We start from the raw sequence: 27,685 nt of genomic DNA on the forward strand, positions 1-27,685 counted from the left end.
GCATAAATAACCATAAAGCGTTTGAAATAACCCACGCAGCCCACGTGGCTAGCATGCGCATTCCGAAGGTGCCACGCGCAAACACGACACGTATGCAGTTTAATCATATTTTGCTGGCGAAATCCACCCGGCTGCATAACGCGCGGCTTAGCCGTTGCGGCCAAGGACCAGCACGTCGCCACGCAAATGTTATCAATCTGCCATTTAACCGGCTAATTGGTGTAATTCCCGGCCCGAGCCGAGGCCCAACCGTTATCGAGCGGAATTCAATCAGCGCCAATCGATTCCAACGCGAGCGCGCGCTCGAATTGCAAAACGCTGGCAGAGGTGGGCTACCGTCGAAGTGGTGCTGCGCGACATTACGCCAATTACGGGATATTAATCGATCGGCTCAGTGCAGGCCCGTTAGGTGGCCGCGATCGGTGTAGCTTGGTTGGAAAATTAAATTTTCCGTATGCCCTCCCAAGTCGGGCTGGTTCAGCTTGGCATATGCACTATGATCGAGTCCGTTGCCAGGGTTTGGAAGGGCTGGCGGGAGTCGGGAGGGTGATGAAAAATCCACCCGAATGTGCCTCACGCGAAATAAGACGGGGTAACCGAAAACCAATTACAACCTAGCTGCAGTGAGGACCAGTGGGAACACCTTAGGATCCTTATAATTAGGTTTTGCTCGACCTCGAGCTATTTTCAGATTTTATCCTTCCCTAAAATGATTTCCAAGGAAAAAAATTGGCACGCTGTGGTTTTCAAATAAGTGTGTGTGTGTGTTTTTTTTTTTCAAACAAACAGGCTGTGGTATTTGTAAATGTGATTTTCAAACATGGCACAACTAACGGGTAACGATAGAGCTCCATATTATCCTGTAGGCTACATAAAAGTTTTATTGCTTTTAAACCCCTCATATTTTATGGGGAAAGGTTCACCTGAAAGGCAGCTTTGAGAGTATTTTCAAACATAAGCTCTAAGGGTATGAAGCCTCTGTAATGCTTAAAAAGCTCTCACATGTTACAACGTTTGAATATTTGAATGGTAGAGCTGATTTGTCACATTATACCATGTTCAAAAGGTTTCTGATGAATTTGAATTAGAAAAAAAAGTATAAACCTTTCCTTTGCACCACACCACGTTACGGCATACACACACATGTTCCGTGAAACAATGGGCTGGAGCTGTTTACCCCGAATTGCGTTATTAGGATTATGCACATCCTAGAAAGCTGGTATTGCGTGTACCTTTTCCGATCAAACAGCTGAAATTACGTACGAAATCGTACGTTTTTGTTCACAACCAACTTTTTACACCCCGTATTTGCTTTAGTGGATGTAAAACGAGCATCTCGTGTTCGGTTGGGTAAAGCAGTTTCCACTCCTAATGACTCGAGCAGGTCGAGTTACGCAACGAAATGTCAAAATGCATCGCTTGCAGCACCGTCAACGGGTTGCTGCACGGGTTGCTGGCCGATCAATGCGACCAATGCGATGCACGTTTTGTAGGCAGAACAGTGAGTCATAAAATAACCAGCTTAAAACGATGCTGATCCACTGCCACCGTCGTTCGGGACGTTCCACCTGACGTACGTATTTTCGCACAGCATTTCACCCAACGTAGCCCGGCTGGTATCGCATTTCCCGCATGGCAACGTTCCGGATTGTCGGCTCGGGGCGTGCAGCGGTTGATGATGGTACACTTTCTACCCAATGCGGTATGCTCAGCATCCTTGCGTGCTTAGAAATGCAGCTTCTCGATCGCTGGTGCTCGTTCCAGCCCGGCAGCCAACCAAATGAGATGGATTCGGTTGCATGCTTGCCGTCGCTCCGTTTGTATGTGGCTTCGCTGCACCGAGATGCTTACAGCGTGTGCGAAGATGCACCGGGACCAACAATTAGTTCTGCCGGGTTGCCGGGACGATCTTGGTGGGTGGGGGAATGTTTTTTCTGCATGTAATATATCTCATCATTCCGGAAATTATTTGCCAGTTGATCATGTCTCATTAGACACCACGCGCACTGCACCAACTGTCGCTTCGGCGAATGCGTCATTCCGGATGCATCTTTTTCGTCTGAAAATTGATTCGTGGTATTTGCGGCAACACATTCTCTTCATTATCATCTTCCTTTGAAATAACGCCAACAACGCCCTGCAACGAAAGACAATCCCTCAAGAGGTACTCGTATTGCAGTCGTTATTACTTCTTTTTTCTCGACTGGTAGTTTGTCAGACTGCATACATGGCTGCTATTGGTTCTTAGTATAAGCTTCAAACGATTATGTGTTTGTTGCGGGCTATAATTGTATAGAATAAATGCCATACAAATGCGTTTTATATTAATTGAATAAATTTTTTCAAGCATTCATAATTGAATAAATTTAATTCCAATAAACGAGCCATCGCTGGGAGACACAAGGAAGGATAGAATATTAATATCACGGATGCTGCTAGAAGTCAACTTCTGGGAAAAATCTTAGTTGCGTTGCCTAGCAACTTAAAACTTGCGTAATAAGTAAGACGAATGCATCTTCCCACAAATCGACAGCAGATTGGAACACAATTCGCAAGTAGGCGAATATAATTTTTGTCAGTAGCGATTATGGTCGCATGCATCGTACCGGACATTCACTGTGCCCGTGGCTAAACTGACAAGACAAGGATCTCCCAGGATATGCAAACAGCTCGAAGACAGGTGAAAAGCTTGCCACAGAATGCAGCTAACGTGGGTTGCATGTTTTGGATAAATATCAACCGTAAAGCTCATGTTGACGCGCTACTCATCGTCTTGACGGCTGGTTGCAGAGCTACACGGCCCCATCGCTGTTTGCACCGGGCAAGTATTTGCCCTCCGGATGAGTCTGGCTGGTTGGTTTAAAGATCCCAAAAAGCAGATATCTTAAAGCCCTGCCCAGCCGACACATGGAGGATGAATCGATCGTTACGCGCAATTTTTGCTGAGCTCGGCAAGCCCCTGACCGGCAGCTCGAGGACCGGTTCGTTCCGTGATGGTGCATGGCTGGTGGGCGGTAAGCTTTAGCAATACCACGCAACCTCGAGAACCTTCGGCCTCCTTATCCTCCGATCAGGGTGCTCCAATGGTTGGCAATGGTAAAGCCGCCTGGCGATGGTAAAGCCGTTCCCTTTCATTGCTGTTGCGGTCCGTTGTCAACAGGGCCATATTTCGACACCTGAACGCGCGCGGGTCCACTTGCTCTCCACCAAAAGGGCCAATGGAGATGATGGTGTTGAGATGAAAAATGACTCACGACTAGCCCTGTTGATGGTGCGTTAGACCCTCGCAGGGGCCCTTCAAAATGGGGGGGTGAAGATCGCGTTTGGTGTGAGTGCGGTGCGCAAGGGCGAAACGTGAAAATAGGTCGAGCGTTTTGGGCGCCTGCGACCACGTGGGCCGTGCGGATGGGAGCTCTAGCAAAGGGCCCGAGCTGATCGCGTGAGTGACGGATCAGTGTCGGATTTCGAGCCCAATCAATGTCCACGCTAACTGCGTGCGTTGGCAGTGTCTATCTCGCTTTTTAAGCTCGCTCAAAATAACGTCGAAGGTCGAACTACCGTTTGAAAGCCGCGGCCGCGACGATCTTGCCGGCAAGGCGAAGGTGCAGCATACCGGCTTCGTCATCAATCAAAGTACGAAGATTATTAGTCAAAAGCGAAAATGTGAGCGCTAAATTGTAAACGATTTTTTTGGTCGAGCTTACGCTACCTGCAGTACCCGAGAAGCTTTTGCAGTTTAACACAAACGCAACTCCACTTGAATGCTAGCTTTAGCAGCAGATTAATTGACGGATCCAGCTGGAAGCTAGCCAACGACCGTGGTCAGACGGTCCAGTGATGCTTTTCTTACCGATCGTCTTTTCTTGGGTTCCGTTTTGCCGTGAAAAGAATTTCGCATTGTAAATGCGCGCTGCGGCAGGTTCACAGCAACGCTAATTAATTACAGCTTTTAAGCGGAATTTAAATGGACGCTTACACACAGAGCCTTTGCTGGTAAATGCTGCATTCGCCAATGGAACAACGGCCAACTTCAATTGACTCACGATGCAGATGAAAGGACGCTGCTCATCTGCTTCGAAACGCTAAAACTTTCGACATCCCGGTTGCCATTAGCAACACACGCTTTACCTATGCGAGCTGGCTCGTCCTGACAGAGCGTTTATAATGCCTGTCGCACGAGTTAGTCGACGGTATCAGGGTGTTAATAGACCGGTGGCTTTATTACGCCGTTATTTAAGCCACCGGGCTCGGTGCCAACTGTTTATTTGCTAGTTTTTTGTTTCATTTTTTTCTCTCTCTGTGCAGTCGCGTTTGCTGCTGCACCATCTTAAGGCACGTGAGCGCGGTTATTTGCCAAGCTCATGCAAAATCACAAAGATATCCTCGTGCCGACACCACGAAAACTTGGCACGAGTGAGCCAAGATGTGATTACATGTAAAGCTGAAAGAGAGAGAAAAAGAGAGAAAGAGACAAGGCAAAAGGTGTAGAAAAAAAAGGTACAAAGCGTAAAGTCCCGGAATTGCGCGACAGAATAAGCATAATTGAAAAGCTACGGCTGGCTGGCATAATGAACCGGCCATGACTATGAATATGCATCATTCGGGACGCGGTGGGGCAGCTGCATCATCAAAACCGAGCGAAGCTGCGTTTTGAAAAAAGCAAAAAGAAAAGAAAAAAAGCACCCAGAACAAGCCACCAGGATACGCTGGGATCTGGCGTGATGGAGAGTGTCACCGGCCATTGTTTAGCGCCTGGCTTTCGCCGTTTGTTGCCCAGCACAACGGGCCCGTCACTTTGCGTCCAATCGAGAGTTCGAGAGGTCGCCTCTGGTTTTCTGGCTCGTACCGTCGCATCATCCCTTATCTGTTCTATCCGGAGTATTCTAACACTCGCAGCGGGAACTCGAGAGGGTGCTCCAGCATCCGGCACCAGCAGGTTGGCCTTGAGTTCGGTCTTCGCGGAAGAAGCCACCAGGGGCTGCTCGGTGCCAAGAAAGTGCTACAAGCAACGCCAAGAGCTGCCGCTCGTCCTGGTGCCTGGTGGAAGGATTGGCTTAGTTGCGACTTATTTCTGAGCTTCTCGTGGCGCTGCACACAACCCGCTGCCATTGGGATGAGATGTGACATTTTCATTTCCCCGGTCGGTTCGACAGCAGCAACCGGCAGTGCTGCTAGCCTTGAGATAGAGTCCTTTCGCCACCAGTGCGGCCGGCCAGGGAAGACGCACGTGGACGTGCGAAAGTCACCATCTGACACTCAGCATCGTGGAGCAAGCGGCTGGGTAATGGTCCAAGGTGGAGCAAGGCAATTGCAACCCGGGCGGGTAAAATTATATCCATCAAGTGGTGCCGGTCCCACAGCCCGGAACATCCTGCGAAAGGAGTGCTGATGAATAAACAAATTTTCAAGTGCACTGCTTTACGAGATCTTTGTCCGGCTTCGGGGAGCCGTGGGGGCATGGGCTGCGTGCAGGGCATGAATAGAATTTTATTCGGAACAATAATTAAGCTGTAGCATTTCGGAATCGAGGTGTGAAATGAAGCCATTTTGAATCACACGTACCATTTGTTCGCGGAGTCGCAACAGCCGTAACGCCGTTCAGTGGGGTTTCATTAAAAAAGCTAAGCTGTATGGCCTACATGAGGGTGAAAGAGAATTGTAGCTGTAATCTGAGGGACGAAAAAAGAGACAGGCTCGTTAGATTTCAGTGTTTCTTATTCGGGTAGCTGTAGAATACGGTGAACTTCGTCTACTGGACAAACTAGGACGGGATTGCACAAATAAAGCATACCAAATTCCCATCAGCAGAGAGCAACTTAGCTCAATAGCTTTCCTTTTTTAATAGCCTGGTGCTAAACAATGAAGAATAAATCAGCCCTGGTGTTCAATACCATTAGATGTAATCTGTAATAAACATGTTTTACTTTTGAAATACACGTTAATTGCACACACCTTAACACTTTTATGATACAATCGCATTTTACCAAAGCATGTGTAGGTCACAAAACAATAATACAGTTAACTGAAATTATTCATCCAAAGATATAAGCTTCCCTTTCCTCTTTAGAATGAAGATTTATCGTTCGCTATAAGAAGCATAATACGTAATTTAACAACGGTACAAATTAACGTACAAACCCATCGTTCGAGTAGTTCAGTTACATGTGTTCCTTTTGGCATGCACCACCGATCAAAGAAGCCAGCGATCGCGAAAATCAAACACGATTCATTCAAAACTCAAAACACGCATAAGCGATAAAAAAACGACTCTGAAATTATCAAAATAAAAGCAAAACTCTGCGGGTGATGGTCGGCTTCAACTAATGGCACAATAAGCCCTGTTTGACTTTTACCGAGACGCAGTGAAGTGAACAGTGGAACGAAAATGATTCTCGAGTGCTGAAAAATGGTTCTCGTAATGATGACTTGCCTCACTTGAACAGAAGAGTATCATCCTTGCGAAACTGCAACACAATCCATCTCGCCGCGTCACGACCATACCACGCCAATGGCAGTGCAAAATTGTCTCAATTATTATTTGTGCCCATCCTTATGAAGTGTAATTAATTAAACAAACACCTTTCACTTGTCACCGTCCTTCTGCCACCTTCGAAGGCCGTGAACCGCCCATCTGAGCATCGCCGAACCCATCGGCAGGTGCAATTGCACGCTAGCGGGGTTTGCTGAAGACACTGGCCAAGATTTATGATCCTTCCAAGCCACACCAACCAAGTACGTTGAGAACACGAAACTTGCGCAATCCAAATGCGGCTCCTGGGCGGTGTAAAACCGAAGGCGAAAATCTTCCATCACGGACGATAGATCCGGCCGTCGATTGCTTCATCTTTCCATGGAAGAAAACGGCTGCGTGGAAAACCACCCGATGCGGTTGAAATGGCTCGCCACTGGCTTTTATTGTGCGCGATTGTTGTTTGGACTGGTGGCTTGAGCAGAGAGCTCCCAAAACCGGATATAGTATTAGCATAAATTCGAGGGATAAAATCGCGAAGCAAATTCCAGGAACAAGCAAAATGCGGTCAGCATGATGCGAATGCGTTCCGATACGATTCAGATGAAAATCGACCACAAGCGTATGGAAGATAAGGTAAATACTCAAAAATACACAATCGAAAAGATTGAGAGAGAGAGAGAGTGAGAGAGACAGCGAGAAAGCAAACAATTTTCCAGTTTCAAACCGCGGTAGCGTTTCCGGAAAATCGGATTTCATATTAAATCAAGCCGAAAAGCACAAGTAATCCCGTTCCGATTCCACGAAATGCAATTCGAACCGGAAAACGTAGTTGGACGCTAAGGATGCGATGTGCTCTTCGCTCCACACCCACACCGCATCGTCCTTACATTCTTTGGGGTTGTTTTTTTTTTGCCAAAGAAATTTGTCTCCTCCTATCGTCAGCCAGTTCAACCTCCTCAGAGGCAGGATCTTGCATCAGTCGCACCGGGGCATTCCGTTTGGACGTTGCAGGTTGACGTGCGCACAGGCAGTGCAGCGAAGCCGGTGCACTAGGGCGGATTAAATTTAGTTTCAATATTAAATCTGTAATAAAGTTTGTCCCACGTCCTGGGCACGCACCCCGGTCACATTATCCTGCCAGCTGGCTACATCCGGGCAGGTACTGGATCACCGGACCTCGCCAAAGAGGGAGTTAATAGTGACGAATGCTAACATGACCAGCAGGAGGAGATCTCCTTCCACTTGTTCGCGTTAGCTAGGATACAAATTTGCATCGATGTAGTTCACTACATCTCTCCCAATCGTATGACTTTAAACCGTAATCGTACCATTCCATCTAAAAATCCAAGCGCTATTCGTCACATGGTCCATGTTTTAAATTTGTTTTCTATTTTTTACTGCAGCTATGGCAAGATGTAATCGAACCTTATCATGAGCTAGCATAACGCTCCATTCCATTCCATTCAAAATGGATAAAATAAAATTACAATCATGCACCAACAGCTTTCAGTTCCGAGAAAATCACTGTAAACTGTAAATTGTAAACGAAAAATACTGTCATTTTCTGCGAAATATGATATGCTAGAGTCTGGAAATACTTCTCGATTCATATTCGCAATGCATATTACTCCCGATAACTAGTAACGAGAAATGGAACGGTAAAATCATGCACCAACAAGAATCGCGATGAAAAATCTACAAAATACTGAATTGCGGAGAAATCTCCGTTTGCGGCCAATTTTGTTTCGTTTTGTTACTGAAATCTTGGAAAATGATGTGGTAGGTTATTAAACGAACATTTTTTTTGATTGCCTCATTCAAGATTTCACGGATCCAAATTATGTTCAAGCTGTTAAATAACGTTTTTTTAACCCCTTCAAAGTCCTTCAATTTTGAAAAAAAAGGCCAAAACATTGTCACCCTTTTTTAGTTCTGTTTTGGAAAAAACATGCTCTAAAATTCATAATATTAATAGTATTTATTCTTTCTTGATGAGAGTTTATGCTAAAAAATGATAATTGATTCAATTTTTTATATTTAAATGACGTCCTGGCCGTATTGTTCATAAAACTAAATTTCTAGTTCATAAATACATGATTGATTCATTCTTATTCTATAATTACTATACTATAATATTCTATAATTTATAACAATTTTACGATTTAAACATAAAAGTGGAAAATCACAACACAATATATTCATGGAGAATCTATGCATACTCATAAAAAGTGAAGAAATAAGAGTGCACAAAGCAAATGAGGAAGAATAAAGTTTAATCAATCTGTGAAGGGGTTAAAGTACAATAAAACCTTTCCAAACCTCCCTCAAAAGGCACACGAATCCGTTTATCTGATAGTTTTCAGTCATGCCCAAACGCCGGCCGAGTTGCAACAAATGCAAAAAAATCAAGCCCACATGGCTCTCGTCGCTAAGCGGCATCGTTTCGACGACGGATTTTGAACGCCAAAATCGGCAAGTTTGAATTCGCGAGTAACAAGAGATCATGCGTCGAAGAGGATGCATGTACCAGCTGAAATCCGTTTCGAACATCACTTGTCACTCAAGGGTTGACAAATTTAATGGAATTCCCCTCCTAATGTTATCAGTACATATCGTCGATCTTTCCGACGCATGATAATCAGCATCCCATCTCGTTTGCTCTCGTTTGCTATCGATCACAACGTTCTAAGCACACTGTAGGATCTTATTGAGCGTCTTATCTTATGGGTCATAATTCGGTCGCAGTATTTTGCCGGTCATAATAAATATACTCAATAATATGGATAACTGTTATTTAAGTAACAGAAATTTATCGCACACAGTTTTCTGCTATGTTTTGTATTAAAAAGCATTTTATTTTTGCAATCACTCAATTTATTATGACTGGTAAAATATTGCGACCAAATTATGACCAGCAAGATACGACGTTCAATAAGATCCTACAGTGTGCGTAGAGCAGTGTGATCGATAGCAAACGAGATGGGATGCTGATTATCATGTGCCAGAAAGAGCGACGATATGTACTGATAACAAAACGAGGGGAATTCCATTAAATTCTGTGTGATAATCCAGCTGGTACACGCAACCTCCTCGACGCATGATCTCTTGTTACTCACGACATCAAATTTGTCGCTTTTGGTGTTCAAAATCCGTCCTCAAAATCCTCCCGATTGTGCGTCACGTGGATTTTGTCATGGTGGCTTATCGATAGAATTTTGTGGAATCCACATGTGCCAGAAACATGCGCAACGACGCTAGATTTGGCACTGCTGATAAAAAACGTGCGCCATGGGCTTAAAGATTACTATTTCCGATAGCAGAAGCAGCACGTGAGTGCAACAAGGACAAAGGTACTATATTTTGTACCAGGCGAGCGTAGGAGGTGACCATTGGCTGCACTATGGAGTGATGCGTGCTAGTTGGTCACCGTGTTCGATAAACCCACTATTTTCATATAGTTTTGTGGTAAAAAGATGCCCAATGATATGGAGAACAGTGGTTTTAGCAACAGAAATTTTTCGCATACCTTTTTCTGCTTTGTTTTGTTTCAAAGAAGGATTTAATGTATGCAGCCGGATAATTTATTACGAACGGCAAATTGCTGCGACCGAATTATGACCAGTAAGATAAGACGCTCAATAAGATCCTACAGTGTGCTTAGAACGATGCGATCGATAGCAAACGAGAGCAAACGAGATGGGATGCTGATTATCATGCGCCGGAAGGATCGACGATATGTACTGATAACATTACGAGGGGAAGTCCATTAAATTTGGTAGCCCTTGAGTGACAAGTGATGTTCGAAACGGATTTCAGCTGGTACATGTATCCTCTTCGACGCGTGATCTCTTGTTACTCGCGAATTCAAACTTGCCGATTTTGGCGTTCAAAATCCGTCATCGAAACGATGCCGCTTAGCGACGAGAGCCATGTGGGCTTGATTTTTTTGCATTTGTTGCAACTCGGCCGGCGTTTGGGCATGACTGAAAACTATCAGATTGACGGATTCGTGTGCCTTTTGAGGGAGGTTTGGAAAGGTTTTATTGTACTTTAACCCCTTCACAGATTGATTAAACTTTATTCTTCCTCATTTGCTTTGTGCACTCTTATTTCTTCACTTTTTATGAGTATGCATAGATTCTCCATGAATATATTGTGTTGTGATTTTTCACTTTTATGTTTAAATCGTAAAATTATTATAAATTATAGAATATTATAGAATAGAAATTATAGAATAGGAATGAATGAATCATGTATTTATGAACTAGAAATTTAGTTATGTGAACAATACGGCTAGGTCGTCATTAAAATATAAAAAAATTGAAATTTTTAACTCAAGTCACGAGAGAGCAAAGTTAGTTGTTCGTGCAGAAGCAAGTGTGGTAAAAAGCTACGCAAAGAAACTAAATATTATTATAAGACTCTGAATAGAACTCCTTGCTCCAGGCAAAAGAAAACTACGATGAAATTTAAATTATGTTATAATTAAGAAAATAGAATTTATTGATATTGAAAACAATCAAGCAGTTTTTAACTAATTTTCTGAAACACTGAACCAATTATCTTTTATTAGCATAAAATCTCAACAAAAAGAATAAAAACTTTCAATTTTATGAATTTTAGAGCACGTTCTTTCTAAAACAGAAATACAAAAGAGTGACATAATTTTGACTCTTTTTTTTTCAAAATTGAAATTGAAAGGGTAAAGGGGGTTAATTTAAGAAACCGTTGTTTTTTTCGTGTACTAAAACAACTCAAAAATGTACTCCCTTGGTGGTAGATAAAATCGTGAAATCCTGCAGATGCTAAATCGTAGCTTCTTCTACGAGCTTTCCACAAAACAAAGCCAAAAGCACACACAAACGGCGCAAATAAATGGAAAAACTATAACCAGCCCACGGTGAATAGTGGCGCTGCGTATTAGATTATCGGCGCAGTTGGTTTTTGTAAAGTTGTTTCCTCGCCCACCAGCTGCGAACGTCCTCGGCGGGGGCCATTTTGAGACACTTCAATAAATTAAAATCGAATCGAACCCGCGCACAAACCGTGCAGATAAAACGACCGCATCGAACCGGCCACCATCCGCTGATGGCATCCGGATGGCAACGATCCTATTATGCTGCGAATCACCGCGGAACGCAGCTAGAAACCTGCACAGTTCCCGGCCAGGACCGCCACCGGACAATTAAGGAAATCGAATCAACGCCACTTACAAAACGCGCCACGTTCCGCCTTTCCGATGGGGCGCGGTGGCGTAATCAAAGCGCAATTTCGACGACTGCAGCTGCACCGGACGATAGCACGCTTCACCGGCGGGAACCTTGAACTTGCCCGCCCACGCGCCGTGGTGAGCGGAACGTTACAGGACCTGTGGACCGAACGCGTCTCGCGCATTTTTCAAATCCCGGCAGCGTGCGACACGCATTCGTGTCGGGTGTGGGTAACAACGGAAAAAAAATCCGAGCTCAAGAAATTCAATATCCCGACCGTGCCCGGCATTCCAAACCCCACGGTGTGGGTGTATTTGTGTGTGTGTCTCTCCGCGGACGCACCGCTCGTCAAGGCCAGCAGCAAATTGCTACCGGCGACCCGTGACACCGGAGACGGCCACTTCTTTCCAACCGGGCCCAGACGACGGACATCAATTTTCCCACTTCCGGGGCCGACCGGCTGATGGCGCGAGCCGATAAGCACATTATTTATGTCCCGCGCCACGCAAGTCACGCAGCATCCGCGCGAAGACGTCCTGACCGCGCCGAGGCACCGCTTCGCGTCCGCTGCAGCCGGCGATTTGCTCAATAATCTATTTTCCCCGGTCGAACAAGGTGGCAAGGTCAGCCGCCGGTCGAACGACAATCGGTTGAAAATGCCCGGTGGAAATTGCTCACATTTTCGCCCCGCAGCGCACGGTGCGCGGGCTCACATTTCCCGCCTGGTCGTGATTATTGGAAGTGTGCGCGCTCTCGGAATCCCGGAGAACGGGAAACGGCGACGGAAAAAGAGGCTGCGAAAGGGCGGAGATTTCTCGGTCGTTCGAGCGAAATCACTTACTTCGTGGCATAATTTAGTGGCCGCGCGATAATCTCGTCCGGGCGTATTAACGAGTGGAATTTTCAAGAGGAAAAGCACACATATTTTATCCGTCCTTATCGGTGTCTACCGCGGGGGAGGATTCACTTTTCTTTTTCTATTTTTTTTTTGCTTTTTTTTGGGAAATGCACGAGTTTCTGCACCATTGAGCCACGATGCCTTCATTATTGCATGTTGGGACGGCGGGTGCACGCTGCAGCAAATGGGAGGGCAGAGACTGAATGAAACACTCTGTCCAGCCACTTGGTGAGGCCATTTACATTTATGCTCGAAGTAGGTTTATTAGGGAGACGTCTAACTATCGTTTGAGGATGGATTGGGATGGCCGTTGCTTGTGGAAATTACCATTTTCCGTGGCGGATACTGAGAGGCGCTATTTTTCGAATTCCATCTATGATAAATTCGTGATGAATAACTATAATACTCTAGTGCGATATGATCGTTATATATCGTGTGTGTAGTTTTCTTAGACTGAATACGGATCTCATGATTTAAGAGTTTTTCCACCCGTTTGGCTGGAAAACTTCTCCTGCACACATCAACGTTGGTTTTCAAAAAAAGGCGCAAAGAAATAAATGACAAAGTTAGGCGCGTCTTGTTGAAAACCTTCGACTCGCTGCTTCTCGCTTTCGTCTTAAAAGCTCACCATTTCGGGAGCGCCCTGTTTGAACAAAGAAAGCGAGCCATCTGACGACGAGAACCAACGTGACTTCGGTGCATCGTGTCCGTCCAAGAACCATTTTCCTAGCCACCGTATCGTAACGGTGAAAAAAGAAAATTCGACATCTCGCGACATGGGGCGCATGTTGATTTTGGTCGATTTCCCGCAACGGCTCCACGCTTTCGCAACGTTCCACGTGGCAGAATCAATCTGCCGGACGTGAATAAGATTGATTGCATCCAAGGGCCCAACCCACGCAGCCCTTTTTGTCGGTACCAACGCCCTGCATGAGTACACGCGTCGAATGTCTGCCCAAGTCCCACCGTTGATTGCGGTGATCGTGAAATCATACAAAACCTTCGGCCAGTCCCACGCACGGTGGGGGAAAAAAAGGACATCCCTAGCATCCCTTACGGTGCCAGCGGCCCTGAGCGGCCGGTTCCTCAAAAAACGCCACATCTTCGTGGCGACTTTTCGCGACTTTCTAATTGGATTGGCGATTCTGAGCAAACTGTTGCACACGACGGCAGAAGCAGCAGCAGCAGCACGCGGGCTGGCACTGTTTATTTTATATCATTTTTCTCTCTCTCTCTCGCGTTGCATTCTCGTCTTTCTTTTTTATGAGACACTCTTGTTTGCTCATCACTGCCAGCCGCGGCGCGAACCAAAGCAGCCGTTCCACCCGAAGAGCATTATGTTTCGGTATGCCACCCCCACTGGAATTTGTCGGCCCTCGGGGGTTTGTTGATGCTTTTTTCCGGGGGAGGGGGGCATTTTTTCGGTCGTCGTTTTGTTCCGCGCCGGATGGCGTATCATAATGTTTCGTGGAAAATCCTGTTCGAGGAAATTCCTGCTCGATGATGTCGAACGGAGCCCAGTACCGACGGCAACGACCGATGCAAGCGTCCCACAAATCCTTGGGGGAATTGGTATAGCGAAAGAGCAGGGTCGGTGAGAGATGAGGACAGCCACCTACACACACACACAGTCGTATACAGTGAAGAAAAAAATCTTCAGCACGCGCTTGGACAGCGACGGCTTGCTGGACTTCGTGCAGTTGGTAAGGCTTTGTGCAAGCAAAGAACTTGGCCACACGGTTGTCTCAAGCAAGAGAAGTTATTGTCTGTTTTTTTTTTGTTCTACCATCCGTATTATTATTATTATTGTTATTATACTCTATTTGAGAAAGAAAGGAAGGGTTCTCCTTTCCCGGCAAGGGCACTTTCCGCGGGCATCCATCCATCCATCCAGACGCTCCGCACCGGTGGCCCAGGAACGATTCTCCAGTTTGATGCAGCGGGATGCAATCAAGAAATCACTCTATCATGCCTGTCATGCACCGGTGCGACCGACCGGTTCGGGAAGCGGTCGCTTCTTTTCGCCAAGTGTCCACGCCTCCAGCTGGGCGATCACAATGTTTTAAAGTTACTCGCCAGAATTCGCGTCCTTGCTTTGCGGCGCCTTGGTTCGTCCGTGGGACGTGACCGCAGGGGATTTCTGTTTTCTTTTCCATCCCCACGTGGGCGTTTTTTCTTTTTGTTTTTTTTTTTTGCCCCGTTTTCCGGGAAGTTTTCCAATACCCAACCAAACAGTTGGGTGGACATTTTCAATTACATCACCCGCCGCGCCGGTGTTTGCCCGGGAATGCACCGAAGGCATGTTTGCTGGCAGGTTCCGCTCGATTTATTCTACCGTTGCATTATGGTGGATCTTTTTTTCCGCTCCCGGCGAAACTCGATATACGCGAGGGAGGGCAAATGATGGGGCACGTTTTTTTTTTCCTCAAACAACCAGTGAGTGTGCAATTGGAAGATTTTTTTTTAACGAATATGTACGTGCGGTTTTAATGGACGCAAATCAATTTGGCACGCAAATTGATACGTCGTATCAAGTTGAATATTATTTTTCTCGAAGATCTCATTTCGAGCTCTCCGCATTCGGTGCTACAGTCTTAGTAGGCGACGCGTTTCGTCTTCAATGCTTTATGCAATGATGCGAGGGTTTCTTCTTCCTGTTTTGTAATAAAAACCTGTACTTTTTTGCTTAAATGTATAGCCTACTTATTATCGGAAAATGTAGCAGGAAAATAAAATGTACACGTAAAGTCATTTTCGCTTATTTATCAGGACGCAAACTTGCATAATCAATTCCAACCAGTTCCTTTCAACCAAAACCAAAAGCTTCATATTATGTAAACAAACGATCCAGTAAAGACAATGGTGACACTTTAATTGTTTCTCATGAATATTTCATTTGTTTGTTGGTTATGCGAAAAACAAACATACGGTAAAAAATAATTGACAAATACACATGGAAAACAACACAGCGAAACGCTGGGTCATACATGTCGGAGGTGTTCATTTGCATAACGTAATTTATGTATTACAATCCAATGCGTTTTTCACCAAAGGACATATTTTCGAAAGCAGCTTTTGAGTAACTGAAACTTGGCTGCGGGGAACAAACAAAGGAAACAAACAATCACCGAGTGGATAAAGCTCATCAAGACAATTATTATTCGCACCGAGCTTTATGCCCAATGAAACATGAACATCACTCACCATCTGCGCGATCCCAACAGCCCTTGTAGCAGGTTCGGAAAATTTACCAAGAGCAATTGCACGACGGCGCAAATCTGGTGGAAACCCAACCCTATCAACCCAATAAGCCACCCCACCATCCTCCAGGCCTCCTCCCACACCGACCGAGAACGCGTCGATCAAGCGAGAAAGTATCGCAAAATGCGCTCTCCTAGCAATACGTCGGTTACATAATGGCGGAATTATGTAACCACTCTTTCCGCCACAGGACCTTTCTGCCAACGAGAAATGGTTACATCTTCATTAGTTGGCGTCCGTCTCTTTCCCACCATCCCCCGGCCACGACGAAACCAACCTCGAGGATTCACCACGATGCAGTCGATGTGCAGTTGACGTACGCGGAGGCAATTTTCAGCCTGCAAACAAACTCCCTGTCGTTCGCACACACACGCGCGCGCGCATGGTCGCGTTAAATTACATCCACCGGGAAAATGGCGGTGAGCTACGTTTGCCGCAACGTATCTGCGCCATCGTATCTGCCAACCAGCACTTGGCTCATTTGGTGACAAAGTTCAAGGACTGGCGCGAAAGCGCAACCGTTCGAGCTCGAAGAGCGAACGAGCGCGCGAGCGCGGGCTACGGCAAAGTGTTATGCCGTTTTAATTAGATCGTTTTGCAAATTAATAGCCCACCCCCGCGGTTCGTGCCTGGCTCCTTCCCCGTTCGCTTGCACAAACAAGCAAAATAGTGGTTTCGCGGGAAGAGCTGTTTGCGCAAAAGGCACACTTCCTAATCTGATGAAACCGCGCACTCTTGTTGCGTGGCCGTCACGCTTAAGAATGGATGGGGTCCATAAAATGTCCGGTGCCGATCGGTTCTGATGCTTTGAACGGAGCCTTTTTTTTGTGCGCTCGTTTTGCGTATTGCGTTTAATTACACACCGGAAACGATCCAATGATAGGATCGGCGTAAAATGACATGAGATACACATACATACACGCCAGTACGATCGTTTGACACGCCAGGAAACGCACCCGAGGCTGATCGCGAAGGATCGACCGGTTGCAAAAGTCACGGCCCCTTCTAATGGGTGCGCTAATTTTATGGGGTTGCCGATGTGATAGCGTTGGGCCATAAAGCTTCGCTGATTTGTGTTGATTCAACGAATCGGCTTCAATGTGAAACGCTTCATAAGGGTGGGAGGGTGCAATAGAATGGTTTTCAAATTACACCTTTTAATAAGCCATTTATCCGTGCGTTTTCGTCACCTGATTGCGTTCTCTGAGTTTTAATTCTTGCATCCATACCCCCAGAAACATGATCATTAGAAACATGTTTGGGTCGGTTAAAAAAAACACAGAACAGTGCGAATTGAGCCATCGTAAATAAGAATGTTCTCATATGGAAGTTTTTTGCCATTTTTGAAGGCTACATAGTTTTGCTGCGGTATTAAAGATTGTTTAGTGATAAAATACACTCCAAAGACGTTTCTTTTCCTGCAGTTTATAAGGCGAAATAACTTCAAAATCCCTCGGTGGTCGAGCGATGTTTTTCGATCGTTGTTATCATGCAACACATCGATCAACCTCTGGTCGAGTGCTGATCGATCGAACTGTAATGTACTAAATGTACTCAGCAAGCTATATACCAGTGCGATCACACTACGCCAAAATGACGTACCGCCTGCTGAGGACTCGTTGCATTGGCTGCAAACTTGGAACCAAGATGTTTCTGATTTAAATGCTTATCACTCGCTTCGCTGGGACTCGAACATCAAAGCAACCGTGCTACAAAAAGGACACTCCTTTTCTGAAAGCACAACTATGCTATGGTTAAGGGGGTAAAAAAAAAACCTCCCAACCCAACTGTCCAAAGAAACCCCGGGGGAAAAAGCAAATCAAACAAAATACTCTTTGCGGCAAATTAACAAGACAGTGCACTTCCTTCGCACAACCAAACACGACGTGAAACAATGATTCACACCCTGGCTGCTGGTTCAAAAAGGCTCTTGCAAGTTCGCTGCAGGCATTCCCGGTGCACCACGGGTGGGCTGTTCGGTCGACGGTGGCATAATTGCTTCAAACGAGCCTTCGCCTTCTGCGGGCTGTTTGCCACGGTCAGCCCGGTTGAACGGGATGCGTTTTTGCCTTTCTACACCTGCGCTCCATGGGCGTTTCGGGCAGCAAAAAAAACCCCGGCAAAGACCCACTTCCAGCTGTCATCCGAGCCGCATTATCCAGAAAGCGGATAATTTTCCACCGAACGCTTCGCAAGGCGTGTGAAAAGTGCACTGCCCGCGGGGATCCTTTTCTCGCCTACAAAATGCGCCCGCTTCATCTCCGGTATCCGGCACCGATTGATCACCGGCGACCTTGTGGCGCGGAAAATGCTCCCCTTTCTCGACATGCCCACGCAACCCGCTGCATGCCCTGGCACACGCTGGTGCAGGAGTTTTTCTCTCGCTTTTTTTTTTGGTCCTTTTTTTATCTTTTCCCACACCCTACCGTTTGCTTGCAACTGTATCCACTTTGGTTCGGATTTCAAGTTCAATATCATTCCACGTGCCTCACGCCAACCGTCCGTCGGTGGACTTTTATGACAAGGAAAATTGCTTCCCCCCCCCACCCTCCCCGTCAGCCCACCATCACGGATGCCAACCTCCACCGTACTCCGGTTTATCGTTAACCGAACCGAGGCAGCTAAAAAGAATTATAGATATACTGTGTATGGTTGTATGTAGGGACGATTTTCCACCACCCGGATGCCTAGCGGATTCCCGTCGCCTCCATCACCATTCCATCCCCGACCCCGTTTTACCCGGTCGTGGGAGGGTGGATAAGGAAAAGCTCGTTTGCTCGGTACCCCGTTTGCCCCGTTGGGTCGACGATTCGTTCGTTCGCTGCTCGAGGGAGTGCGCTCGTTATGCATTCGATTTGTCATCGGTGTTACGGTGAGCAGATAAACCACCGTGCAGTGGTTGCCCATCGGAACTTGCATCGGTAAACGGTTGCAACTGCCAGCCTCACCAGCCCACCCCCCCCCCCCCCCCAGCACAAAAGGCGTACGGAGACAGTGGTTTTTTTTATTTTTGTTTGTGTACCACGCTGCGGTCGAGTCTTTAAAGTGCGGGTCACATTCGCGATGGATGAACTGTGCAGAAGGCCACACTGGAGGTGTAGAGCGAAATTGTGTGTGAAAACATAATGTTTCGATAATAAAACGAATCCAGCCCAACTTGTGCTGCTTTTTCACACACACATACTTTACGCTTGTACATTTAACCTCACAGGACGAGTTGAAGCGCCCATTGCAACCCCACACACAGTTGGCCACCATTCGCCTTCGAACGGGCCCGCAAAGTATTCTGGAAGTTTGTTCCAACTTTAACAATACGTTTGCGCGTTCGGGGTTTGTTTGCATATCGAAGTATTGCGAAACTTCTCGATCATCCTGCCGGGGTTCGATTGAAACAAACTGTCCCTTTGAACCGTACCGTTTCAGGAATGATCGGTACGAACCCTCAAAACTCCGGTAAAACTACCAACAAACATGAGGCTTTGGCTGTGCTTCCGCGAGGAGCTGAAGCGCGATGGTTGGTTTGAAAAATTCACTTTGTTTCGCCTGCCAAAATTGGCCACAACGAACCAAGGGCCAGACCATTACACACAACCCATCATAACACGCCCGATGGCGTATCACGCGTGTTTCGTTGATTAATTGAAGGAGTTATTTCGGGAAAACGCCTCCAACATGCGATACGCACGATGGCATCAGCATCTCGCAGTGGGCTTCAAGCCTACAGCCTACCCCAAACACAAAGCAGACGGAAAAGCGAACCGATGGACCGAGTCTTCAATCATCGCTTCGGGGGTGCTTGGAGGCGATCAAAACAAAAGCGCAAACTTGGCGTTCCCACCAAGGTCGCACCTGGTGGTGTGTGGCCACCAAAAATAGCCTACCCATCATCGGCGCGTTTAGGAGGGGTTGACTTCCGTGGCTTCTGTGGGTTTTCGGGCGAGATGGTGATGGTGAACCACCGTGGGGTGGCAGACCTTCACGCGTGTTCGCACTGTTCTGGGTCGCTCCTTTGGGTGACGATGGCGCTGACGCTGGTTTTAATTGGGCCCCCACTTCGAGAGACCGATCCGTTCGAGTTGGTTGAACTGCGTCAGGGCCGGACGCTGGGTTTTGCTTGTCACAGAAATGGTTCGAAAATGGGTTCACCACCCGTTTTTTTTTGGGCCGAATTCGGTGGCCTGGTTCGCAGCCAGTTTCGGTTGATTATGTTCCGGTTAATGTGCTGCTATCGGTGGTACCTGATTCGTTAATGGTGTTGGGTTTGTTTTTCGATAGTAGGGTGGTGTTATTTTTCCACCAGCACCTGGTGGCTTTGTTTTTGAAGCATTTTGATAAATATTCAACAGCTCGTGTTGTACGTCTAAAAATGCTGCTTATCCGTCAAATCACGATGACGGTCGATTCGTGATTTTAACCGCATGGTGGCATTTGTAACGTAACACGTGGACGTTAAACAACGGCATTTGGAATTGATAACAGCATAATAAAAGTCTCCCCACGAGGATTGTTACGATGCAAACTTTTATTCCGACAATTAAATAAATGAAACATTTTTATAGATTAACTGAAGCTTGAGAATGAAAAGAAAACACACCTCAAGACGCGCTATGCAATCTTTCGACATCACTCAGCGTGATGTGAAACACCAAACCGTAAATCCCACTCCTGGGTTGGTTTCTTCCTTGCTGATGCTACCCGACAGCCTTGTGTACAAAGCTAGAAACACGCACGCCCACGTAAACACCCCAATTTGGCATCGTTGCACCCGAACACATGCTTCTGTCAGTCGCATCCGTCCGTCCGTGTAATGGCTGCACGCTGCACGTCCAGGCTCGAGCTCCCGGCCAGCATGAATCATCCGGCAAAGGATCGATCCGGCAGCATCATGGCACACTTACACGTGTTTACACGGTCGGTGAGCGCAACATCAGCGCAAAAAAAGGGACATGCTTACCCACGAACCGAACGTGACGAAGGACATATGGACCGTGCTGCGAGCAGGACGATCTCAGCAGGCGACGACAGACGAAATAAATATCTCCAACGACGGCTTTAAACCAGCGCACGAAAAGGGAGGTCGACAAAGCTGAAAAGCACCCACTTTTTCGCATCGATCGTCCCTTTGCAAAGTGTCATTGCGAGCCGGCCCACGATTGACTGGTGGCTCAAAGGTGGCTTAAGAGCCCAACGCCGGCATTACGTCCGGCTTAATTGAATTTAAAATTCTAATGTCCATTAGGTGCGCTTTTGCTCTAGCCTCTAAATCAATCCCCATCCACCTGGACACGGTGTCCGGCGCTCATGAACTTACAAACCCCGAGCGTGATCTTGAACACGGTCCAACTCACGACCCAGCACTAGATGGCGAGCGAGATGTCAAACGAAAGCGAAAGCAACTGCGCCGATTGCATAACCCCAGACCGGTTGCAACCTCCGGCACGAGACGATGCATCTCGTCTGGCGATCGAAGACGGCCTGAGACGGCAGCGAGCTGCTTTACGATTATTGCTGTAATAATAATCTCGTTGAGCTGATTTGCGACCGCACGCGCTTTCCATTACACGGTCGCGTGCAGGTGCAGGACGACAGTGGTGGCGCCATCGCCATGGTTTGTCACTGTTTTGGAGCTTTGACCGTGGACGCTCGAATGTGTGATAAAAATTGCGGTTGCCCTCGAGGAGCAACCTGCCGTACATGTGGATCAGGGAAGACGGCCACGTTCGGAAGGGCCCAACAACGGTCGGCTAGCGCTCAAGGTCACAGGGGTCACAAGATGTCGTGCCGCTAAAGGCGACCGAATTGGACGGGAAGTGGTTCGCGATCGATCCTGGCGCTCGCATGTAATGGAGATCGCGTCCTTTGCCACACGGCCGTGGTGTAATCCGAGCACAGGACGTGAACCGGGCCGATTGCGATCTGGCTGGTCAGGTGGCGCAAAAAGCCGGAGCTCGTACGGCCTCGAGATGCGGTGGCATTTTACTGGGGGACGGTGGCTCGTGTTGCATTTGCGAATGAAGATCGATCGCTGGAGGGCTCAACTGCCAGAACCCGCCAGAAGCACGTTGCGACAGTGGGTGGGTTTTTTTTTTGCTTTTGTGGTGACACAGTTTTTGTTTTAGCATTGGAGAAGCCACAACATGGTTCTCGATCTATGGATTCATGCTATCGATGGCGTATGTAGATTTAAAATGACTGGCATTGGACTTGCTGTTCGTGTGGAAAATGGACGATAAAATGAAGTAAGAATGGATCGCATAATATCGCCATGATGCCGCAGAGGATTCTGTTTTTTTTGGATTCCTAAATAGCCGTTTCTTAACAGTAACGACAGGTAAAGTAGAGCCTTTTGGTTCTAAAAGACAAGATGCGACTGCCGAATGTTGATAGATTTGGGCATTGTGCATGTGTTTCCGCTGCCGTGCTGCAAACATAACCCCACACCCGACAGCTAGCCACCTGTACAGACTCGGTGCCCCGAAAAAGGCAGCATCAATGCCCAAGAACCATGGGGAGTCAATCAAACCCCACGACGAGGTGGACCACGCGGTGTTAGCAAGCATGGCATTCGTGTCGAAACGTGGCCATCAAACGCGGGTCCAGCCGGGCGCAAGCTTGGCAACCCCGCAGAAGTAGGAATAGGCGATCAGCGAAGCAGCATAAAGCGAGCGTGAAAAAAAAAGTAACGAAACCCGTCCCGACACCGGATCACCCTCGGTGCGTACTGCGTTGGCCCGATTTGACAAGAGGAAAGCATTGAAACGTTCGCGCTCCTCGGCGCCTTCGTTCGTTCGCCCCTATTGCTAGGCCCATCCGTTTGGCTCAGCATCAGGCCGGCAGTCATGCTTCCGCCTCGTCGCTATGTAACGCGTGGTTCAATATCAATTTCAATTACAGCCCGCCAGCCGTGACCTCAAACATGCTGACCCACGTGATGACCCCGCGAGAAGACGCGGCTCGAGTGGACGCGAATGCCCTTCTCATCGCGGCCAAGAAGAAGGTCACGTGGGGCTTGACGCGGGTCCGAAGCAAGCGAGAAGCTTTATAGAGGTGCTTTCGAGCTACGGTAATTGGCTGGAGCACGTAAAATTACCATAGTTCAAGATCGCTCCGGAAGGATCACGCGGTCTCGATCACGAAGGGCTCGCCAGTCAGGGCAAAAAATGTGGTGCATCGTTCTATCAGCGCGCGTACGATAAGCGGTTAGAGGATGCAAAAAGGACATCACGTGGTGGTTTCGCTGTATGATAAGGTTCAGGCATCAGGTAGCAAAATGATCATCACCCTCGTCATCACAAAATTCGCGCTCATCGGACTTTAATTCCTCAAGGTCCTCAGACTTCTGCAGCTTCTCCTGCAGATGGTAAGGAAGATTTCAGCGAGTTTGCAGACGGAACGCGATCGGAACACCACTCGAACAGCTGGAATTAGCTCTACTCTCATGGGCGATCTTGAAACTGATCGAAGAGGAGTTCAATGATATGGCTCTTTTTTGTTGCTGTCAAAGTTTACTTCCTCGGCTCGAAATGATCACCATAAAACCCGTCTCACGATCGATCTCCACTTCCTCGGGGCTTGCCAAAAACGATCTCATAGCGGAGGCACACACACACAAAAAACAACCACTCCACGTCTCACATCGGTCTCTTGATAGCTTCCTCCAAGGAAGGGAATTTACGCGTCAATGCCATGTGCCGTTTCGCGAAGGTCCGCTTCTAGCCGTAGCTGAGGCCAAGATCGTCATTTGTCAAGTCGTTTTTTTCAGCAAAGCAAAGGAAAAGAAGCGACAAGAAGCCCATATTGCAGGGGTTCCAAAAATATCACCAAATCCTTTCTCCCTGGAGAATTCGAGCCTCAGTGGGGTCAACATAAGGCGCGTGAAAAACCCACAGTGCTCTGCGAGGCCTATGAGGACTGGTCGTGGGTGACATTGAACCGAAACCCGGACCTCTTGAGGGTCTCTAACGGAGGGAGACCCCCCTTGGCGGGTGGCCCCTGCAAGCAGCCCAGCATGGCCACCGAAATGGGTGTCAGAAGCAATAAAAATTATAAACCTCGTCGCGATCGCACAAAAACCCGTTCCGAGTCGCTCGCAATCAATCAGCTGGCGGTGCTGATGGATCAACCCGGCCTCCGCCAAAGGGGACTGGTTTGTTTAATTCGTATTTCAAACGGTCGATGGAGTCTTTCTTCGTATTTTTCTAATTTCCCTTCCTGCGGTGTGACGCCATCGATGCGGGCCCTTCCGAGCCCTGGGTAATGAGTCGGCTTTGTGGGGTACGTTGATTATTATGATCCAAGCAGGCTGCCTTTTTTTTTGCTGCCTTCGTTAGGCGCGAGATCGTCCTTGAAAGGTCGTGCCAAACTGACTCGCAAACGCACACGGACCCTTCGGGGAGAAGCCTTATTAGCCGCCAGCAACGCACCAAGACGCCATTCCTCGCACCAGAGCTATTATGCTTTCAAACTTTAATTGTGTGTGTGCGTTTTACGATATCAATTAACTCGACGCGCCTAGCGTTCTAGCGAAATAAACCAAAAAATCATGATTCGCGCCAAGAACGCGGAACTGCCGCTGGCGGACATTTGCTCACGCGTGACCGGTGTTGGTGGAATTTGACCACCCCTGCTTGTGGCCAGCTTGTGGCTTGGGGTTTTGGAGGTGACGCAAGAGAGAGAGAGAGAGAGAGAGAGAGAGAGTAGGGTAACAAAAAAACAACATTTTAAAGCCAATTTCGTCGTCGCATCCCGCACCGGTCGCGTTTGCGTTCGCGTCCATGGTTCAACCAATCGTGACGAGGTTCTAGGCTTGTTCCTTGATTGCGTGACACACACACACTCACACACACAGCCTTAACCACCTGCCCGCGGCGGGGTGCATCGATCATGCTCGCGTACAACCATGAAACACGCAGCGAGGCACGAGTACGAGTCGCTTAGCCTCAAACAAACTGGAAAAAAAACACACCCCTTCGAAAGGGACGACAAGCGACGTGCAAGGAGCGTGGGGGAGGGGGGGGGGAGTGGTACCCAAGGCACGGGCCTGAGAACGATGCGGTCCTTTCCGCAAACCGAGCCTCCCACCCTCACTCCTTCCCCCTCATCCCTCCCACCACTCCCCTTTTGAAGGGGTGCGTAAGACGAACGAGACGGCACGAAAACATTGAGCAAGCGACCCTAAACTACCCCAAAGAGGGCAAAGAGGGTGGCTTGGGATCGGGGGGGAGAGGGGGGGGGGAATGGGAGGTTTATGATGTTGCGGATATGTCGCGCACAGGTCTAGAGCCTCCTGCTTCAATCCCACCACCTTTACCTGGTCACCCGCGCGTGGAATCGAGGGCGAACTTGAGCCGAGATGCTGAGATCTCTGATCACGATCGCGGTTCGAAGGAGCCTCGCGGAGAAGCGATCGAAAGGGGAGCGATGGGGGATTGGGGGGAGGGGGAGGCACAGGCAGCCACAAGTCAAAGGGTAGAAGGGGCACAAGTGCGAGATGGCTGCTTGACCCAGGCAACGGTGCAACGATTGCCACTCCAAGGCTCGCCAGCTGCCCCGAGATCCGATCGCGATCGGTGAGCGCCTGAGAACCCGAAGCCAGCGCCGGTATCGCTGTATTAGCGTACGAGATGCCCGATCGGAGCTCGGCACTCGATCATTTAGCGCGGCGCGCTATAAAAGCGGCCCGCAGCATCGAAACGATCGTCATTCAACTCAGTGTGTGCTGCAGCTTCACGTGTACAATCGCAAGCCAACGCTTCGTTTCGCCAATTTTCCCAGTCCAACTGAGATAAAAAACAACTCGCCAACATGTTCAAGCTGGTGCGTAGCTGGTAAACAAATAACGCTCTCCTGGGCACGTTTTGTACTGACGGTGGGGGTGTCCTTTTCTTTCCGCCACAGTTCGTTCTCGCTAGCGTTCTGGCCGTTGCCGCCGCCGCCCCAGGACTCGTCGTTGCTCCGGCCGTCGTGCATGCCGCCCCGGTTGTCCACGCCGCTCCCGTTGCCGTGAGCCACTCGTCGTCGTAAGTGTCTTGCGGTGTTTTTTTTTTGTTTTTTTTTCTTCTTCCGGAAAACAACGTTACACACTCCACACTCCACTCTCCTTTGCTAAAATGGCGCCTTTTCTCTCCTCTCCACGTCACCCCACAGGCACGTCGTCCACCACGCCCCGGTCGTGAAGACGGTTGCGGTCCACTCGGCCCCGGTTGTTGCCGTCCACCACGCTCCGGTCGTGAAGGCCCTCCCGGTTGTCCACCATGCCCCGCTCGTCCACCATGCCCCGCTCGTCCACCACGCTCCGCTGGTGAAGACCGTCTCGGTTCACTCTTCCCCGGTTGTTCACTCCGTGCACCCGGTTCCGGTTGTCAAGAGCGTCGTCGCCAGCCCGGTCGTCCTGCACCACTAAAGCACCGTGTTGCATCGCGCACACACACACCCACACACCGATACCGGCGGCAGTTGATCGTGTAACTTTTTCGACACCGCCCATCCACACGCCCACCATCCGCAGCCGTCGTCCTTTTCCATCGCGACCATGCGGTCATGTAAATAGCGTGCATCAACACACCCGCCACTGGCCACCCGTGGGCAGTGGAACTTCATCAGACGAACAAATTTGAGTCGATCGCAAGAGCTATGAACGAATCAATACAACTTTGTTGAAAAAGTTACCCGCCACCTGCGTATGTTGCGCTTTATTTCTCGTCCTTCACGGGGGGTCCTTTTGTTGGGTTGCGTTTCTCGCGGCATCTCGATTCGGTTTCGGATGAAACGGGGCCGACGGCACACGGACTTCAAAGGTGAGCTGAGTTCGCTGAATTCCATGCCGTTGTGGTGTGGCTTTCCCGGTATCCTGAAGCGCTACGCCCAACGGGATGATGAACGGGCTTCCATCGTGTTGTCCTTGCGCACAGCACCGAAAGGTACCATCCGAACCGAACCATCTAAGCTGGCTTTGTTTCCAGTGGAATGGTGTTGCCTAGCGACGGTGCCGACCGGAACCACAGCCCGCATTATTACACCGTCGTCCTGGGTGATGACTATTCGCGGAATCCCAGGACTCGCTGGGGCTGACTTTACTGTCGCTGAGCAAAATTTTACGGCCACGCTGTAAAGCGGACACGGTTCTCGGTCGAGCGATAAACAATGGCGCGAGATCGGGCGAACAAATCAAGTTCAATAAACATATTTTATGCAGCTCGCTAACCGCTCGCCCTGTTCGCCCATTCGCATAATGCATCCTTTCTCGCATAACACGCGCACGAGAACGATGCCGTTGACGAGGACGAATGATTCGGGACCACCATCATGCACGCGCGTGCATTCCAGCATCCTTGCGAGGGTGTGCGAAATTGGCCCCACCATCGCGGAGCGAGAGCTGCGTTTTTTTCATGGCCTGCTGGGACCGGGACGTGCCGAAGCGTTTATAAACATGGTTTATCACCAGCCAGTCGGTGCAATCACTCCTCCGAAAGGACCGAGGAATGGTGGATTATGTCCTCGAAGCGGGGGCAACGATCGAACGGGGAGCTAAATCGCGCTCGATATGGCGTTATTGGGGATGCAAATAAATATCCTTGCGACGTTGGCATTGGTTCGACACTTGCTACGGCATGTTCTGGGTGCGCCTTTTGTACGACCGTAGGTTATGGATGGTGTCATTATTTCTTGTTTACTGCCACATAACACCGGTTGTCGGTTCAATCACACCGTGGTAGCGAAGAAGAATGGAAGCAAAAAGCGGTCCATCTCGATTAAGTAAAACGTATCTTCAAGACGGGAAAAATGGTAACAGAAAATGGTATGCTTAAAGCGTGCCGCAATTAACGCGTCTTTGCATGGTTATTT

The 27,685-nt window shown here is 48.3% G+C and overlaps 2 protein-coding genes across 2 annotated transcripts in view; both read left to right on the top strand.

Annotated features, from left to right (window-relative positions):
• Positions 1-27,685, top strand: part of LOC128721994 (neuropeptide SIFamide receptor-like) — a 71,474-nt gene that overhangs the window by 40,128 nt on the left and 3,661 nt on the right. The gene's annotated exons all lie outside the window — the stretch shown is intronic.
• On the top strand, positions 25,516-26,498 carry LOC128721995 (larval/pupal cuticle protein H1C-like). Its single transcript, XM_053815806.1, has 3 exons — positions 25,516-25,657; positions 25,739-25,860; positions 25,988-26,498. Exons 1-3 carry the CDS (start codon positions 25,646-25,648, stop codon positions 26,241-26,243), a joined length of 390 nt encoding a protein of 129 aa, XP_053671781.1. The 5' UTR covers positions 25,516-25,645; the 3' UTR covers positions 26,244-26,498.

Source organism: Anopheles nili, chromosome 2 (assembly GCF_943737925.1).
Source record: "Anopheles nili chromosome 2, idAnoNiliSN_F5_01, whole genome shotgun sequence".
Classification (NCBI taxonomy): domain Eukaryota; kingdom Metazoa; phylum Arthropoda; class Insecta; order Diptera; family Culicidae; genus Anopheles; species Anopheles nili.